We start from the raw sequence: 12,656 nt of genomic DNA on the forward strand, positions 1-12,656 counted from the left end.
TATCGTGTGGATGAATTATTTATTTATTTATTTTCTCCTACACGCACCAGTTCTGGCGGTAATGGTAGTTGGCGCACACCAACCAGTCACAGCGTGTGAACCTTTACCACTAGATCAGTGGGTGGAGTTATGGGCTCAGGCCGGTCTTGGGAGTGCACTGGTTTCATTTTTACCGCAGGCCCTTTTTCCATCCCATTTTAAAAAAGCCTTTTTTGTAGATGCTGTAAAAACTGGCCCGGCACACGCCCAATACATGCGCCTACACTACCGCAGGCCACTTTTTACCGTGGCTTAAAGGGCTCCTAAATATGTCCCTAAGATGTTTAATTTTAAACAACCAGTTTTTTTGCCAGCATTGTATCAAAATTTCTTAATGTAGTAAACAAATTATATGGAAAACACAGCCACTTGGCCATGGTAATGTAGACTGTGCTAACCAGCCCAAAGAAGAAGGACCACTGAGTGCAAGAATGCCACTGTCTCTCCTTTCTGAGGTAGATCAGGCCTCCAAACCTCCCCCTCCCCCACCCCATTAACTCTTACCTCCACAGAACAAATCCAGCACTCTCCAACATTACCTCTAAGCTGTAGGGATAGTGCTTCAATATTGTGTTTTCAATCACTATGGACATGCAGGTTCCCTAGAGTTCTGCAGAGCTTGTCCATCTCTTGCTATTAAAAATGTGATACTGAAACATCACCCCTCTTTTAAGTAGGAATGTAGGTGGACTCCCACACAGCTTAAAGGGAACATTGCCCCTCTCCTATGTTTTTGTTTGCAGGCCAATGTGTCTGCCATTTTGCACTGTGGCCAACAGGACTAAAATTCTCTCTGTCCTTGTCGGCAAAGATTTGATGACACCTAGGAGACCATAAGTGGGAAAATATGGGGATGTATTGGGCGTTCTGTGGTCTGGAAATACCTCTCTGTGATTTAATGTTATGAGTTGTAGTAGGATCATCATTGTTTGAAAAGAAGAGGGGACTTTGTGGGCCCGCAGGGCCTATTTTCAGTCTTGAAAAGGGGGATTACAATGGAGGGGTGCTTCAGAGGATTATAATTGTGTTTTGGAGTGGGAGGTCCAGTGATATATGTTAACATGAGCCACAGGCAGGTAAACAAACACCTGCTGCATTGAAGTGGCTCATGTTAAGCATTGCACTATCCAGCATTAATATCTAATGGTGAGTCATTAATGTAATTTTTCTCTTTCCTTGGTGGGGGAGGAGGATTGCATTTGCATACCTGCTAAGTTACCATGTTTGTAATGTTAACAAGCACGCAGGTAACACATGGATATAGGCATTGCATGTTAAATGTGGGTATTAACACTAGTGCATGGTGTTAGTACATAAGCCTTAAATTTTGAAACTTTGAAAACATTTTAGCAGTGTGCACGTTAAGAGGACTTTGAAACAAGTAGGAAACTTTAAAAGAATGTTACTTCTTGATTCTTTAGTTAAATGCTTCAGTAGAGATCAGCCTATATAAACTTATGAATTAGGTTGTCACATGGAGAGATTAACATTTCAATCCCTATGCTAGAAATTTGAAATTACTTTTGCATTTACTTCAAAAGCAAGATGTTCTGGTTAACCCATCATAGACTTTAACCATTTTTATACTCTGGGTTTGTGCGTACACTTGGCTAATATTCCTTAAAGATGAGTTACTAAGAAGAATTTAAAGATACGCAGTACATGTTTATAGAGCTGGAGACATGCATAGGAAATTAATCTGCACAACAGCTTTTCAGCATTTAAAATCTTAAAATTATAGTTGCATTTCTAATGCCATATGATTTGGTGAAGGGTTTTTTAAATTCATTTTTACGATCTCAACTTTTTCCCAAGAAAGAAATCATTTTTTATAGAGAATAGGTTCAGCTTGTAGAACAGATTTTATTATGGATTGATATCTTTTGGTTGTACCAATTTAAGAATTATCTAAAGAAAATGGTACAAATGAGCTTTCAAGGGCACATGTTATGTCCCTTCTTCAGATGAAAAGGATTTATATAGTCTTGAAAACTTCTGTAGAGCATCCTTTTTGGATAATTCTGATGTTGGTTCAATAAAACACATAATAACGTGAAAAGCATACAGTTTGTTCCATAATCAATGCAGCTACTAGAACGTTGCACTGCAAAGTCTGATTTGAGGTGCATTAGTAATGCTTTGCTTTCTTCTGCTTTTGCTTATAATGCATTGTCCTGCTATAACCTGAAAAGGGTCTGAATATCTAACACTATTGTTTGCTTTTTTTCTGAGCTCTGTTTTCGTATGATTGGTTTTTCCATAGTCTGTATTGTCATTTTTCTTTATATATTCTGCCAGGGACCAAGCCGAAATTTGCTACTCAATGGGAAATCGTACCCAACAAAAGTCAGATTAATTCGTGGTGGATCCATGCCACCAGTGAAAAGGAGGAGGATGAATTGGATTGATGCTCCTGATGATGTTTTCTACATGACCACTGAGGAAACAAGGTTGGTAACAGACATGAAGTGGGATCTGTTTTTCTTATATTAAGAATTTCCGTTGCTTCTTTTGGTCTGAGTGTGCGGATTATAAGTAAAAATTGATATTTTATTTTTTTCTGTGAAATAAAATATCTAACCCATTTAGAAGATAATTTTATAAAGTCACACACATTTTCATGCAGCTGTTTTGTAAAGTCTAGAATGCACTTATTTAATTTTATGAAATACTAGCATAGGTGTGAAGAAGTGTGTGTAGATGAAGGTGCTAGCACATGCACAAACTCATGGTCTGGTGTAAATGTTAACATTTACTTCCATATCATCATGCTGATCAATCCATAGACTGGTGGGTTGTGTCCATCTACCAGCAGGTGGAGATAGAGAGCAAACTTTTGCCTCCCTATATGTGGTCATGTGCTGCCGGAAACTCCTCAGTATGTTCTCTATCTCAGCAGGTGGTGGTCACACACAGCAGCAGCTCTGGCTAGGCCTCCAAGCCTAATTTTTAGGTTTTGTTGAGTGCCTGGGGTTGAGGGCTCTTCTTGAGCAAGTGCAAACCTGGTGGCGCCAGGTCCCTCCTTTTCTCCACCCTCCCGCTGGCTCCGTTTAAAAAAAAAAAAAAAATTTTGAACGTCCTTAAAGGCGTTTATTTCGACGTTTATTTAAACGTTTATTGCAGCTACTCACTGGGACACCAGGTCGTTACAGCTCGGAGCGGACAGCAGGTAATTTTTACCTTTTATAGCGGGCAGGGGGTTTCCCGATTGGTCTCCACGTGGCCCATGGCGTCGGAGGGCGAGGGCGCAAAGAGTCGCTCCCCGGATCGCGTGTGCGCTTCCAGAGGGGATGCGGGGGTCTTAAAGTCTGATTCGCCCTTGTTGGGTGACAGTTTTGTGACCGATGAGTGTCCCGGTCCTTCCTCCGGTGTGGCGGTTTTTCCCGCCATAAACGCCCATCCCCCGCGGCTCGCCTCCGCCATATTGGTCGGCCACGCGGCTCGGACGGCTTCTTCTTGGGCCGCCCTTGAGGTGGGAGACATTGATGCCATAAACGCCCTTAATTTGGGCGACTGCACAGAAGCGGCTAAAGTTAAGCGCCGTTCTTCCCGCGCGGCTCCTTCGCGGAGTGTCGCGCTGGACGCCATCTTGGATGCGCAGCATGTCTCTCCCCCGCTCTTGCGAGCGCCGGTTGAGGGTGCGTCTAGGGCTGTAGCCCAGGCTGCGGAAGTGCACAGTCTGGGGGGTTTCTCCCCCGAGTTTGTTTTGCTGCTGCATCAGGCCTTCCTTATGCAAAACGCTGCCCCTGCTCCCTCGTCTGGTAAAGAGGTTGAGGTCCCCGGAGGTAAACGCCCTCGGGTTGATTCCCAGGCCTTGGAGGACTTTGTCTCCTCCGATGTAGATGAGGGCAGCGTATCTGAGGTCTCCCAACGGTCCTTTGCGGATTCCTTGGAGGAGATGGATCCCCGCTCGGATGGAGCGGATGAACCCTCTGCAGCGCGGCTCTTTAGCTCAGAGGATTTGCCCAACCTGTTAGTGCAGGCCATGGGCATTTTGAAGATTTCCTCTCCGGAGGACGTCTCTCCCTCAGCCCCTGTTGGCTCTGCCATTATGCTGGGGACGAAGCGCCCGCCTAGAACCTTCCACGTGCATGATGCCATGCACACCTTAATTTCGGCTCAATGGGATGTCCCGGAAGCGAGCCTTAAAGTGGCTAGGGCTATGTCCCGCCTCTATCCTTTGCCTGAAAGTGAACGTGAGGCCTATCTGTGGCCTACCGTGGATTCTTTAATCACTGCGGTGACTAAGAAAACGGCGTTGCCGGTGGAAGGTGGCACGGCCCTAAAGGACGCCCAAGACAGAAGATTGGAGGCGGCCTTAAGGTCGTCCTTTGAGGCGGCTGCTTTAAGTTTGCAGGCCTCAGTTTGCGGCTCCTATGTGGCCAGAGCGTGCCTGACTTTGGTGCAGCGGGCTTCCCCCTCGGATCATTCCTTGAGGGCTGATTGGCCGGCCCCGGAATCGGGCTTGGCCTATTTGGCAGACTTGCTGTATGATGTCTTGAGGGCCTCAGCTAAAGGCATGGCTCAGACAATCTCTGCGCGGCGGTGGCTTTGGCTGAAGCATTGGTCTGCTGACCATGCCTCTAAATCCCGCCTAGCAAAATTGCCTTTTAAAGGCAAGCTGCTCTTTGGGGTCGAGCTGGACAAAATCGTGACCGATCTCGGCACGTCTAAGGGCAAGAAGTTACCAGAGGTCAGGGCTCGGGCTAGTACTCGTCCCGGTACCTCCAGAGGACGGTTTCAGGAAGCCCGTCGGTACCGCCCGGGCAGGTCGGGCTCTTCTGCCTCCTCTTCCTTCAAGAGGAACTTCTCCCCCAAGCAGCATTCCTTTCGCAGAGACCGCCGTCCCGGAGGTGCTCCCTCCGGTCCTCCCCCAGGGTCTCGTACCCAATGACGGGGCCTTGGTCCACACCCCAGTGCAGATTGGAGGACGGCTGTCCTCGTTTATGGGCGAGTGGACCACAATAACTTCAGACGCTTGGGTGCTGGAAGTCATCAAAGACGGCTACAAGCTAGAGTTCTGCCGACCCTTAAGAGACGGGTTTGTACTCTCTCCCTGCAAGTCTCCGGTCAAAGCTGTGGCAGTGCAGCAGACCTTGGACAATCTGATCCGCCTGGGTGCGGTCGTTCCGGTGCCAGAAAATCAGCTTGGCAAGGGACGTTACTCCATTTACTTTGTGGTACCAAAGAAAGGAGGTTCTGTACGGCCTATCCTCGACCTCAAGGGGTCAATCGGGCCTTGAAAGTTCGGCACTTCGCATGGAGTCTCTCCGCTCTGTTATAGCGGCAGTGAAGGCAGGGGAGTACCTGGCATCCTTGGACATCAAGGAAGCGTACTTGCATATTCCCATCTGGCCTCCCCATCAACGCTTTCTGCGTTTTGCAGTCCTGGGCCGACACTTCCAGTTCAGAGCCCTCCCGTTCGGGTTGGCTACTGCTCCGCGGACCTTCTCCAAAGTCATGGTGGTCATCGCGGCCTTCCTGAGGAAGGAAGGAGTACAAGTCCATCCTTATCTGGACGACTGGTTGATCCGAGCCCCCTCTTATGCAGAGTGCGGCAAAGCTGTGAACCGGGTGGTTGCTCTTTTGAGCTCCCTGGGGTGGATCATCAACTGGGAGAAAAGCCAGCTGCGCCCGACTCAGTCCCTGGAGTATCTGGGAGTTCGATTCGACACCCAAGTGGGCAGAGTGTTCCTGCCAGACTATCGGATTGTCAAACTTCAGGCTCAGGTGGACCAGTTCCTAGTAGCCTCTCCTCTTCGGGCTTGGGACTATGTGCAGCTGTTGGGCTCTATGACGGCCACGATGGAAGTAGTGCCCTGGGCCAGGGCTCATATGAGACCACTACAACACTCTCTCCTGCAGCGCTGGACTCCGATGTCGGAGGATTATGCTGTGCGCCTTCCCTTGGACCCAGCAGTGCGCAAGGCGCTGAGCTGGTGGATGCAGACAGACAGGTTGTCTGCGGGAATGCCTCTGGTGACCCCGGAGTGGATTGTTGTCACGACGGACGCCTCTTTGTCGGGCTGGGGAGCCCACTGCTTGGGAAGGACAGCGCAGGGGCTCTGGTCTCCTGCAGAGGCAAAGTGGTCTATCAACCTCCTGGAACTCAGAGCCATTCGGTTGGCGCTTTTGGAGTTCATCCCGGTACTGGCGTTGAAGCCAGTACGGGTCCTGTCGGACAATGCCACGGCTGTGGCCTATGTCAACCGCCAGGGAGGTACCAAGAGCGCCCCTCTAGCCAAGGAGGCTATGAGTCTATGCCAGTGGGCGGAAGCGAACCTGGAACAGCTGTCAGCGGCCCACATTGCCGGAGTCATGAATGTCAAGGCGGACTTTCTCAGTCGCCATACCTTGGAGCCCGGAGAGTGGCAGCTATCTGCTCAGGCGTTCTTGGACATCACGAAGCGCTGGGGCCAGCCGAGCCTAGATCTGATGGCGTCATCGGCCAATTGCCAAGTGCCGCGTTTTTTCAGCAGAGGACGGGACCCTCGATCCCTGGGAGTAGATGCTCTTCTCCAACAGTGGCCGACACAAGAGCTTCTCTATGTGTTCCCGCCCTGGCCCACGCTGGGCAGGGTGCTAGACCGGGTGGCAAAGCATCCAGGCTGGATAATCCTGGTGGGTCCGGATTGGCCCAGACGTCCCTGGTATGCGGACTTGATCAGGCTCTCAGTCGACGATCCTCTGCGGCTGCCAGTGGAGCAGGGCCTGTTGCATCAGGGTCCCGTGGTGATGGAGGATCCCTCCCCCTTTGGTCTTACGGCCTGGCTATTGAGCGGCAGCGTCTGAGGAAGAAGGGCTTCTCAGACAAGGTCATCGCCACTATGCTGAGAGCGAGGAAGCGCTCTACTTCTACTGCTTACGCCAGGGTTTGGCGTACCTTTGCAGCGTGGTGTGAAGCAGGCTCATTTTCTCCATTCACTGCTCCAATTTCTTCAGTGTTGGCATTCCTGCAAGAAGGTCTGGAGAAAGGCCTGTCGCTCAGTTCCCTTAAAGTCCAGGTAGCGGCCCTGGCTTGCTTCAGGGGCCGCCTGAAGGGTGCTTCCCTGGCTTCGCAGCCAGATGTGGTGCGTTTTCTCAAGGGAGTTAATCACCTGCGCCCTCCTCTGCACTCGGTGGTGCCTGCGTGGAATCTCAATCTGGTGCTAAAAGCATTACAGAAGCCGCCTTTTGAACCCTTGTCGAGGGCATCTCTGAAAGACCTGACGTTGAAAGCAGTCTTTTTGGTGGCTATCACTTCAGCCAGAAGAGTTTCCGAGCTCCAGGCGCTCTCATGTCGAGAGCCTTTTCTGCAGTTCACTGAGGCAGGAGTGACTATTCGCACAGTGCCTTCCTTCCTGCCCAAGATTGTTTCTCGCTTCCATGTGAATCAGCAGCTCTGTCTCCCTTCCTTTCGTAGGGAGGACTACCCAGAGGAATACTCTGCTCTTAAATATCTGGATGTGAGACGAGTCATCTTCAGATACTTGGAAGTGACCAATGATTTCCGGAAATCGGATCATCTGTTTGTCCTGTTTGCAGGTCCTCGTAAGGGTCTGCAGGCTGCTAAGCCTACAGTGGCAAGATGGGTCAAGGAAGCCATTGCAGCGGCTTATGTGGCCGCAGGGAAGGTGCCGCCTATCCAGCTGAAGGCTCACTCCACTAGAGCTCAGGCGGCCTCGATGGCAGAGGCCGGGTCCGTCTCCTTGGTAGAGATATGCAAGGCGGCAACTTGGGCATCGGCCCATACATTCTCCAAGCTTTACCGCTTGACTGTGGCGGCACGGGCGGAGGCCCGGTTTGGAGCTTCAGTGTTGAGGTCAGGGATTTCAATGTCCCTCCCTGGGTGAGTACTGCTTCGGTACATCCCACCAGTCTATGGATTGATCAGCATGATGATATGGAAGGTAAAATTATGTATCATACCTGATAATTTTCTTTCCATTAATCATAGCTGATCAGTCCATAGCCCCTCCCAGATATCTGTACTGTTTATATTCTGGTTGAATTTTAGGTTCAAGTTTAGTCTTCAGTTACTTCAGGAGGACTTCGTGTTCAAGTTTTTTCACTTGGATTCTTCAAGAGTTGAGACGCGTTTGTGTTACAGTGAGCTGCTGCATTCCTCTCCCCTCCGTTTTACGGGGCTGGATTGAGACTTAAATTCTGCCGGCACTCCCTCCCGCTTCGTGCGGCTGTAGGGCAGCTTTGTACCCCTCCCGCTTCGGCGGTGTTAGGGTCAGTCAGCTCCTCCCGCAGTTGCGGTTGCAGGATAAGCCAGATCCCCCCGCATCGGCGGGGTGGTGTCCCTCCCCCGCTCCGCGGGGATGAGCTGGACGGATTCCCCTCCCCCACTTGTGTGGGGATGAGCTGGGTTACTTCCCCTCCTCCGTTTCGGCGGTGGTGAGCTGGGCAGAGTGTCCCTTTGTGGGTGTAATTCTCTAAGTGCTGAGTCCTGCGGATGGAGCTTTGATATCGACATACTGAGGAGTTTCCGGCAGCACATGACCACATATAGGGAGGCAAAAGTTTGCTCTCTATCTCCACCTGCTGGTAGATGGACACAACCCACCAGTCTATGGATTGATCAGCTATGATTAATGGAAAGAAAATTATCAGGTATGATACATAATTTTACCTTTTCACATACACATGTGTAAATTAGGGAATTTTAATAATCTATACACACAAGTGTGGACTTTAATGCTCCCGTTAATACCAATCAAATAGTTCATAGTGGATTCCGACAACGAATAATAGATCAAAATGGATCTAGAATGCAACAGTAACAAGATAGTTGTGAGTATCAAGATCATTAATAGAAGTCTCACTCTCACAGAATCACTAACATGATTGCAATACTTCCTAATCATATATTTCTGAAACAAAAATGTTAGCAACTTTTTCTTAAGTGTCATAACCTAAAGTTTCAAAAGAGAGGGAAAACAGCATACAAATACAACAAGGCAAACAAAAAAAGCAAACACTGGGCCTTCAGGATTGAGAAAAATGTAGTCCTTTAATATCACAAATACCCGACACGGGCCGTGTTTCGGCGTACAACCGCCTGCATCAGGGGTCTGACATGAAGACACATAAAAATAAATGTTTTTTAATATATATACATATATATCTGTGCGTGGTGTGTATGTAGTATAGTGAATATATGTGTATATGTATATGGTTTTAAGTTGTGATAATGATGTGCATATGACTGAAATTATTGTTTACTGATATTGTTTAATTAATTTATGGTTTTAATTTATTTTTATGTGTCTTCATGTCAGACCCCTGATGCAGGCGGTTGTACGCCGAAACACGGCCCGTGTCGGGTATTTGTGATATTAAAGGACTACATTTTTCTCAATCCTGAAGGCCCCCAGTGTTTGCTTTTTTTGATAACCTAAAGTTTGCCTTAATTTAAAAGGGAAAGAGTTCCACAAACTAGCCGCTTGATATGCGAATAAACAAGTAAACAATTTCTTTGACAAAATCCCACAAGGACTAAGAAAAGAAAGTAAAGATAAATTTTGGGTATTGTGAAATTGTTGTAATTTTGAATTGCAAGTAAGAAAAATCATGTATTGGGGTATCAAGCCATATTGGCATTTACCTACATTCTTGGTGCCTAAAAATAGCTTCATATAAAATTTCCGTCTTATAGGGTAATGGTATATTATACACATAACTGGAAGTTATTGATGGCAAACCAAAGTAAAGATAAAATAAATGATTTACGTTGTGCTTGTACATATGTACTAGTTTTATCTTTTGGCAGTTATGGATTCTTATAGTCTAGCAGCCATTTAAATAACTTGTGCTTAGATGAGGTGGGCTGGTAAAGAGAGGTTTGATGTTCAATATACCAAATGTTCTTAATGCTGGTTTACACTATATAGTAAAAATTTGTAATGATAGAAATTAAAATAGCTGTGATCCCAAAAGTTAGGTGGAACAAATTGTTTTTTTCTTGCTAGATATACAGCTACCTAAAATCTAGTAGCCAACTTGTATATTGTCCCAATCTTCACATTTTGGCTTTCACAGACTGATGATAGGTTTGCAAAATCAAATAAGAGAAGGAGACAGGCTATTTATGTTTGGAAAAAAAACAATGGTAATTGATAAGATGGAGAGGGTAGAATTTCTAAAGAGGACGACCAACACAAAAAATGTCTGTACATTCTTCGCTCAGTTATTTATAGAAGGAGAAGGTGATGGACCTAAAATGAGGTAAATGTTAGAGATTATGGAAAAAGGCATAGATAAGAAAACTGAGAATATCATTATGCATCTGTATAGGTCCCTGGTGCATCCACACCTTGAGAATTTATTTTTATTTATTACATTTGTACCCCGCTCTTTCCCACATACAGCAGGTCCAGTGCGGCTTACATAGTAAAAGAAAGCATCTTACATGGTAAAGAATACAGTAAAAACAAGGAAATGTAGGAACAGTATTATAAATTCCATATCATCAAGCTGATCAATCCATAGACTGGTGGGTTGTGTCCATCTACCAGCAGGTGGAGATAGAGAGCAAACTTTTGCCTCCCTATATGTGGTCATGTGCTGCCGGAAACTCCTCAGTATGTTCTCTATCTCAGCAGGTGGTGGTCACACACAGCAGCAGCTCTGGCTAGGCCTCCAAGCCTAATTTTTAGGTTTTGTTGAGTGCCTGGGGTTGAGGGCTCTTTTGAGCAAGTGCAAACCTGGTGGTGCCAGGTCCCTCCTTTTCTCCCCCCTCCCACTGGCTCCGTTAAAAAAAAAAAAATTTTTGAACGTCCTTAAAGGCGTTTATTTCGACGTTTATTTAAACGTTTATTGCAGCTACTCACTGGGACACCAGGTCTTTACAGCTCGGAGCGGACAGCAGGTAATTTTTACCTTTTTATAGCAGGCAGGGGGTTCCCCGATTTATCTCCACGTGGCATATGGCGTCGGAGGGCGAGGGCGTAAAGAGTCGCTCCCCGGATCGCTTGGGCGCTTCTAGAGGGGATGCGGGGGTCTTAAAGCCTGATTCGCCCTTGTTGGGTGACAGTTTCGTGGCCGATGAATGTCCCGGTCCTTCCTCCGGCGTGGCGATTTTTCCCGCCATAAACGCCCATCCCCCGCTCCTCGCCTCCGCCATCTTGGCCGGCCGGCTTCTTCTTGGGCCGCCCTTGAGGTTGGAGACATTAATGCCATGAACGCCCATAATTTGGGCGACGGCACAAAAGCGGCTAAAGTTAAGCGCCGTTCTTCCCGCGCGGCTCCTTCGCGGAGTGTCGCGCCGGACGCCATTTTGGATGCGCAGCATGTCTCTCCCCCGCTCTTGCGAGCGCCGGTTGAGGGTGCGTCTAGGGCTGTTGCCCAGGCTGCGGAAGTACACAGTCTGGGAGGTTTCTCCCCCGAGTTTGTTTTGCTGCTGCATCAGGCCTTCCTTATGCAAAACGCTGCCCCTGCTCCCTCGTCTGGTAAAGAGGTTGAGGTTCCCAGAGGTAAACGCCCTCAGGTTGATTCCCAGGCCTTGGAGGACTTTGTCTCCTCCGATGTAGATGAGGGCAGCGTATCTGAGGTCTCCCAACGGTCCTTTGCGGATTCCTTGGAGGAGACGGATCCCCGCTCGGATGGAGCGGATGACCCCTCTGCAGCGCGGCTTTTTAGCTCAGAGGATTTGTCCAACCTGTTGGTACAGGCCATGGACACTTTGAAGATTTCCTCTCCGGAGGACGTCTCTCCCTCAGCCCCTGTTGGCTCTGCCATTATGCTGGGGACGAAGCACCCGCCTAGAACCTTCCACGTGCATGTTGCCATGCACACCTTAATTGCGGCTCAATGGGATGTCCCGGAAGCGAGCCTTAAAGTGGCTAGGGCTATGTCCCGCCTCTATCCTTTGACTGAAAGTGAACGTGAGGCCTATCTGTGGCCTACCGTGGATTCTTTAATCACTGCGGTGACTAAGAAAACGGCGTTGCCGGTGGAAGGTGGCACGGCCCTAAAGGACGCCCAAGACAGAAGATTGGAGGCGGCCTTAAGGTCGTCCTTTGAGGCAGCTGCTTTAAGTTTGCAGGCCTCAATTTGCGGCTCCTATGTGGCCAGGGCGTGCCTGACTATGGTGCAGCGGGTTTTCCCCTCGGATCTTTCCTTGAGGGCTGATTGGCCGGCCCTGGAATCGGGCTTAGCCTATTTGGCAGACTTGCTGTATGATGTCTTGAGGGCCTCAGTGAAAGGCATGGCTCAGACAATCTCTGCGCGGCGGTGGCTTTGGCTGAAACATTGGTCTGCTGACCACGCCTCTAATTCCCGCCTGGCTAGATTGCCTTTTAAAGGCAAGCTGCTCTTTGGGGTCGAGCTGGACAAAATCGTGACTGATCTCGGCACGTCTAAGGGCAAGAAGTTACCAGAGGTCAGGGTTCGGGCTAGTACTCGCCCTGGTACCTCCAGAGGACGGTTTCAGGAAGCCCGTCGGTACCGCCCGGGCAGGTCGGGCTCCTCTGCCCCCTCTTCCTTCAAGAGGAACTTCTCCCCCAAGCAGCATTCCTTTCGCAGAGACCGCCGTCCCGGAGGTGCTCCCTCCGGTCCTCCCCCAGGGTCTCGTACCCAATGACGGGGCCTTGGTCCACGCCCCAGTGCAGATTGGAGGACGGCTGTCCTCG

At 48.8% G+C, this 12,656-nt stretch overlaps 1 protein-coding gene across 3 annotated transcripts in view; it reads left to right on the forward strand.

The window, feature by feature from the left end:
- MTA1 (metastasis associated 1) overlaps positions 1 to 12,656 on the forward strand; it is a 537,170-nt gene that overhangs the window by 495,518 nt on the left and 28,996 nt on the right. For all 3 annotated transcript variants that reach the window (XM_030214000.1, XM_030214002.1, XM_030214001.1), the window contains one exon: positions 2,338 to 2,489. In XM_030214000.1, the coding sequence (XP_030069860.1) occupies positions 2,338 to 2,489 (152 nt within the window). The remainder of the gene's footprint in view (positions 1 to 2,337; positions 2,490 to 12,656) is intronic.

This window comes from Microcaecilia unicolor, chromosome 9, assembly GCF_901765095.1.
Source record: "Microcaecilia unicolor chromosome 9, aMicUni1.1, whole genome shotgun sequence".
NCBI lineage: Eukaryota > Metazoa > Chordata > Amphibia > Gymnophiona > Siphonopidae > Microcaecilia > Microcaecilia unicolor.